This window comes from Nematolebias whitei, chromosome 15 (genome assembly GCF_014905685.2).
Source record: "Nematolebias whitei isolate Nwh7 chromosome 15, NemWhi1, whole genome shotgun sequence".
NCBI classification, from domain to species: domain Eukaryota; kingdom Metazoa; phylum Chordata; class Actinopteri; order Cyprinodontiformes; family Rivulidae; genus Nematolebias; species Nematolebias whitei.
In genome coordinates, this window is record NC_056512.1 from 31,270,156 (window position 1) to 31,277,252 (window position 7,097).

General features: G+C 36.1%; 1 protein-coding gene across 1 annotated transcript; it reads right to left on the reverse strand.

The window, feature by feature from the left end:
• Positions 1-542: 542 nt before the first annotated feature.
• LOC119421160 (nuclear GTPase SLIP-GC) lies at positions 543-6,503 on the reverse strand. The gene is made up of 9 exons (XM_037688548.1): positions 6,394-6,503; positions 6,180-6,261; positions 2,884-2,996; positions 2,523-2,561; positions 2,162-2,186; positions 1,970-2,050; positions 1,556-1,649; positions 975-1,191; positions 543-881 (listed from the first exon to the last, which is right to left on the reverse strand). The coding sequence occupies exons 2-9, from the start codon at positions 6,244-6,246 to the stop codon at positions 543-545; spliced, it is 975 nt and encodes a 324-aa protein (XP_037544476.1). The 5' UTR covers positions 6,247-6,261; positions 6,394-6,503.
• Positions 6,504-7,097: the final 594 nt, after the last annotated feature.

Consider the following 7,097-nt stretch of genomic DNA (forward strand, 5'->3'; position numbering starts at 1 on the left):
CGGTCTACACTCATCTCCAGGCCAGCAGTCACTCTTTCAGGGATGAAGATGTTCACATCCTGGACAGAGAGGAACGATGGTTTGAGAGAGGAGTAAAGGAGGCCATCTTTGTGAAAAGAAATCGTCCATCGTTAAACAGGGGTGGAGGCCTCCGGGTTCAACTGTCCCCCTCTTACAATGCTGTGATTGCTAGTATCACTCAGCCCTCTGTGAACAGTAAACAGCCATCAGTGTGCTAATGACCCATTGTTAGGCTGATGGTCCTTCTTGAGCATGTGATCAGCTGGTTTTGGTTGTCAGCAGCAAAACTGGTTGATCCACTCTGAGAAGGTGCTATTTAAGAGACTGAGCTGAATACAGCTCCTCAGACTGAGGAAGTCTCTCGGATGAGAGACGAAACGTTTCTACATTTTTTTGTTGATTTGCTTTGTTTTGTTTTTTTTTGAATGTCCAGAGGACCAGATTTAACTTTTTTAGATTTTTCTACCTGGATTATTGAGCATGCATCAGGATATTATTATTATTATTACATCAACTATTTATTATAATATGCTTTGTGTAATTAATTGAAAGTTACTTACTGTTTTAAATGTTAAAATCTTCACCTTTGGAGTTTCCCAATATTCATGAATGTATTTGAAGTATTTTCTGTCCATGAGTTCTTCAAAGGATTTCTCTCTCCAGTCTTCTCCATACAGTGCTGACAACTTTTCAATATTGTCATTACGTTCATCATCATCATCATCATCATCATTATTATTCTTATCATCACTATCATCATTGTTGTCATCTTCATCCTCATCTTTTTCATCATGACTTCTTTCTTCATCAGGATTGTTCTCCAAAAAATTCAACATTGACCAGACCTCAGCTTTCCATGCCTGAAAAACATTGGTTTAGTTTTTTAATACCCTCTGCAACATATGCTTTAATTGGTGTTAAATGCAAGTAAATATTTTTATGGTTGATTTGACCTCTTTTCCAATAAACTCGATCTCTGCTTCGTAGTGTTCATTTTGCATGTTGGACTCCACTTTTGTTATGACTGAGGTGCATGCACTGACTTTTCCAGAAGGCAAAAGTTTCTTCTCACCAACGACAGCATTAATCAAAGAACTCTTTCCAGCTCCAGTTTTGCCAAAGACACCAACCAGTTCTCTCTTGTCTCTCTCCAGATCCTTGATGTTTTTCCTGTTAAGAACTTACATTCATTCTTTGACATTTTGAGCAAACATTTTTCATTGGTGAACACTTGACTAGAAAAAAGCAGAAACAGGCTTCAGTTTAGTCTAACGCAACCTATTTTCTAGATATTTCATGTTTTTTGGTCTGTGGGAGGAAACCGGAGTACCCGGAGAAAACCCACGCATGCACGGAGAGAACATGCAAACTCCACCCAGAAAGGCACCCGGCCAGGATTTGAACCGGGGTGACCAGCTCGCTATGAGTATGTACAGTATATATTTAGTTTCAGTCAAACCCATTTTTATTGTTTTTTGGTCCATAAAATATATAAAACAAGTTTTTGCTGTTTGAAGACTGAAGCTGTACCTACTTCAGGAATTGATTGAGGTCTGTATTGTTCTGTTTGTCCAGTTGAGCAAGTACACCATCCATTATCTCTTTCACACGATGCCGTATTTTTGCATCTGTCCGCAAAAAAATGAATAAATAAATAAAATTAAACCACTTTAGCAAGAAACATCTTAGAATATAGGCAACTGTATTAAGTATTTGCTCATTCATTTGGCCTTTCACAAAAGAAGTTCAAATGTTATTTTTTGCAAATCCAACATGCATACTGTTTACTACGATCCTAGCAAGCCATGTACCAAAATGTTTTGGTGGTTTGTCGCCAATGTTGAAATTTATGAATTTCTATAGTAATGATACGCTGTGATAATGATCTGTATGTCCCCACTTGGATTGAAATACAAAAAAAAAAAAAAGTTCTCGTAATAATAAATACCCTTTAATTCAGCCCTGCAATTCCGTTTAGCTGGTGTTTGCTGCTTGCTTGACTCTCCATGAAGATCCCGTTTTCTTTTTCCTTGTTACATTTTCAAAGCAATACAAAGGTTATGTCACTTAGGTCTCTCTCTCATGGTTTCATCAAAGGAAAACATCATTTAAAATAAACATTAAAAACTGTATTTCTCACCTGCATCACTGGTGGATGGCTGTACCTGTGAATAAAAATAAACAGTGGATTCACATTATTTTGCCATTTATAACCTTTATAAATGTGATTGCATACACTATTATTTAAAGTTTACTCATGGTAATTATACACTTATACTCTTACAATCAAAGATTAGTTTAAAAAGAATCTTGAAAATGGCACAACAATGACCTGTCCAAAAAACAACAACTTTTATCATTATAGTTTACTCTTTTCACTTAACGGCAATGCAGTATAACCATTCAAACGACTGCCTCGGGGCACTGCCTCAAAACGAACACGTATGAAGAATAAGCAAGTTCTCTGATTAAATGACTGTGAATATAAAGATTTTCATTACCTCAGTCAAACCAGTTGCTTCTTCTTGCTCCAGTTGACACTGTAGATAAAATACTCTTTAGCCCATCTAAACTAGTAATTTAATCATTCTTCTTAGTTCACAATTAGTGTGAAAGTATCTGAAAACTTTGGTTTTGTTCTTTCCACTGAAAAGTACCATACTTTAATGTAATCCCAAAATATCAACAAATTCAAACCAGTTTAGTGGACTTGTTTATTGTCAGTGTCAATTTGTTTTATCTGTATGCACCATCATAACTTTAATAATTGTTTTACTGTAAAATATTTATCTGTATAAATTAAATGTCAATGTTAAGTGTCAGTGTCATGCCTAATAAACGACTAAAAATCATATTATATACCTTGAACTCTTTGAACTTCCTCCTGAATATAATCCTGGATTTCACTTTTGGAATCAGTTGATCAATGTCTGGCTTCTCGAGACTTTTAAACATTTCCTCATCAATGGCTTCTTCTGTAACAAAAATCAAACAAATGTTCATTAATTAAATTAAATTTATTAAGGTATAGTTTTAAAACTACAAAAAAAAAAAAAATACAGCATCAGCTTCTGAGAAATGCAAGAACAAAGAGCACAAAATCAGTCTATATGCTGATGATGTGTTGCTCTTCTTCCAGCATTCACAAACCTCCCTCTCTCAGGTTATTGGATTGATAAACTCTTTTTCAAGGGTTTCAGATTACTCTATAAACTGAGCATGCATGTTAGTGGGGCAGACATTTGTTTCCTGTATTGCTAAACACATAACGTTTACTTTTTTTATATATATATACAGTATTTACCATTGAAACAAAAGGATTTGTTCTTCACAATTTCTTTTGCTGCTTATTGGTGCACAAAGTTGCCACAATTTTTCTTTATTTCTCTCTCACAGGTCAAGGTTTTGTCTTGTGGAAACAAAGTTTTAGTGTTTAAAGTGTTTTAATCTCTCATAGGGTTTTAATAGTTTTGTTAGTTTAAATAGTTATTTTTTTGTTTGTTTTCTTATCTTTTTATACCTGACACCATCCATCCATCCATTTTCTTTACCCGCTTATTTCATTTTGGGTCACGGGGGTCGCTGGTGCCCATGTCCAGCAATCACTGTGCGAGGGGCGGGGTACACCCTGGACGGGTCGCAAGTCCATCACAGGGCTATACCTGACACGATTAGCTTAATTGAAATCAAGGCGGTCATTACAGTCGTTATCTGAAAGTGTGAAGGTAGTGTAACTTATTAAAATGAAATGGTAGAGGTGTTGCCTCTCAGTGAGAAGGTCGCTAGTTCAAATCTTGACCTGGGACCTTTCTGGGTGGAGTTTGCATGTTCTCTCTGTGCATGGGTGGGTTTTCTCTGGGTACTCCGGTTTCCTCCCACACACCAAAAACATGCATGTTACGCTGACTGGTAACTCTAAATTGTCCCTAGGTGTGAGTGAGAGAGTGAATGATTGTTTGTCTCATTTGTCTCAATGTGTCTCTGTGATGGACTTGTGACAGGTCCAGTGTGTAGACCTCCTCTCACACAGTGATTGCTGGACATGGACACCAGCGACCCCAAAAGGAAGAAGCGAGTAAAATAATGGATGGGTGGATGGATGTTCCTGGTGACTTTTTAGATTTTCTTCCTCACCTTAACATTATTAAAAAGGACCTTTCATTTAATTTTTCACTTTAGAATTTTTCATCTGTACATTTTGATGTAGTAAATAGTAATATTTAATTTTTGAAGTACAGTATATAACCATCAAATGATTTTGGTGAGCTTTGTCATCAATATGAGTAGAAAAGCACAGAGGAAACAAAGGTAAGTTGATGTGATGTGTTTTTATAATCCAACTTTTTGTAATGAATTTTTAGTTTGTTTTCTTTGCAAAATCTGATATTTAATCACTGACATCAGAACTTTTACTGAAATACAGGTGGTCACACATGATAGTTGTGATCAGGAAGCAAAGCCAAAGTGCAACTTATAAAAAATGGACTGAATATTTAAACCAAACTTTTTCAGGTGACATATTAGATTAACTGGTTATTATTCCTCCCCTTTCTGTAAGTTCCCGTATGGTCACACTTCCAGATGATGGCTGTCATATTGTGTGACAAACCACTTTTCTTTAGATCCAGCTAATAGGTTATTGTTATTTTTTTAAGCGGGGCTGCATTGCACTTCCCTTTATGGACTGGCTTTGTCTGTACATAATTAAATTTAATAAAGGCTGAACAACGATCTGAGCAGATACTAGTTACGTCAAAATTAAGTGATGTTTAGGGTCTTTTATAGCTCCATAGCGCAGTTTGTTTCATGTGGAAAATAGAAAGAAAGTAAAAAAAAAAGTGGTTTGTAAAATTACAAAGCTCTTGAAAATTTGTTAAAGTGGGTTCATAGTGGTGTGGTGAAAACTTTGACATTAAATAGAAAGAGAAGTTACCAAGTTTTTTGTAAGCTAGGTAATGTATGTTAAACGACAATGTGTGAATTTTGGAGTAAAATGACAAAACGATTGGTAGCCAACTTGGACCTAAAGTGTTATGAATTAGTATATTATGAATTAGTATGTTATGAATTAGTATGTTGCTCCTCTTAGCTTGTTTAATGTATCTCCATCAAACTTGGTCAGAAAACACTAAATGTTTAAATAATTCTGAAAGAGATTTTTACTACATGATACTTTAATTTTAAATAATGTAATGAACTCGATTCTGATTTGACAGCAAAGTTGGGGTTTATTGTAAAAAACACTGAACCTCTGAACAGCACAAACGCTGAATGCAGAACCCCTCATGGGATGTTATTTATGTTTTTATTTATATCTTCCATGTGTGTCAGAGGACTTGCACAAGCACGCACATAAGCTGTTTTGGCAAAAAGTATCTGGCTTTTTCTCTGCTGCTACAGACAAGACTGGTCTTGCGCCCACACATTATGATGCCTGGTTCACTTCTTGTAAGATAATCACATTCGTAACGCAAGTCCGCTTGACCAAAACAGATTCCTCTGCAATATTCCCAATCTGGCCACACATATGTATATTGAGGAGCCTTCTAATTTAATGAGTGACACACAGATTTCATAAAACGCTTCAATCCTACAGTACTTTACAAAGCAATTGAGTTTGTGTCACTATTTTTGTCAGGTTTTATAAAGATAAGCATACAATATTTAGTACATTTTGAGTGTAAACTACAAAATGTCAATGCTAAACTATTTAGATTCCCATTTTTGAGGATTTGCTGTAATTTGACAACTTGCCTGATTCACATTTTGCGTGCAAAGCGTTCTGCTGACACAGTATTGCATAACTTCTGGGAAAGTCCAACCTCAAAGATGCAAGCCACTCAACTATGGTAATTTTACGTGTTTAAGTGACACAGTCTTACAGAGCTGCATTTAACAACTAAATGTACAATCTTTGACATTAATTACTACTAATTTGTAACATTGAAACACACAAGACCAGCAGCAATGAATTTATCTGGTTTGATCTTTCAGTGTCTTGCCCAGGGACACTTCAACATGTGACTGCTGGTGGAATCGAACCCCCAACTCTCTCATTGGGGGACGACTGCTCTAGCCACCCAGCCCCAGATGACCCAGTACAAAGTACAAAAGAACATAGTACTTGCGTTAAACAACAAAACGTTTTAATACGTCACCTTGAAAACTTTTTATGCATTCACTCAGACCCCACTCATTTAGTTTGCCACGAACAAACTCATCCATGTTTAAGAACGCAAACTGAAAGAGAAATTGTGAACTTTGGATAAAATATTTCAGATGTGATCAGTTACATACGCATGCACAGATGCACAATGTAGTCAGAATAATGTTTTTTAAACTCAGCCAAAAACTTATAAACCTCCCTTTTACCTGAAAGAAACCCAAAGATAGTAGAGTCAGTAGGTGGAGAAAATCCAGCAGGAGGGCAAAAAGAAGCAGATAAAATATCCCTAATGTTCAAAGGAGCAGAAACGCAGCAGGGTGAGGCATTTCCGAGAAAGAGGGAAGAGGCTGAAATGGCGGCAGAATAGAAAGTTAACAGTTAACGTTAACCCTTGACTACCCCACAAAGACAAAGTTTATGAACACTCTTACTTTTTCATTTCTTACTTCCTTGGGTGACTGATGACAACAATCAATATTTTTTTCTATAACATACCCATTCCAACACTTTAATGTCCATTTTGTGAAAATTGCTAAAAAGATGAAATTATAATTAACAACTTCTATCAGAACTAGTAGTGTAAGTGTCACCACAATGATTGATTTATGTTTTAAACGGGTTCATATTTGTTTTCAGTAGTTAGAATATTTTGTTTTTAGTTTGTTTAGTTCACACTGTGAAATATGTTTTATTTTGTATAAGATGCATTTATTCTGTCATGAAGGACTATTTTTTGGTTGTACTGTTATCGCGAGATTTGTGTGAACGGAAGAGAGTGGCGAGATCTTTTGTGCTCGACACACACACATTTACCTGAAGCTACATACAGTTACCTGAGGACACCCATCCATCCATCCATCCATCCATCCATCCATCCATCCATCCATCCATCCATCCATCCATCCAACCA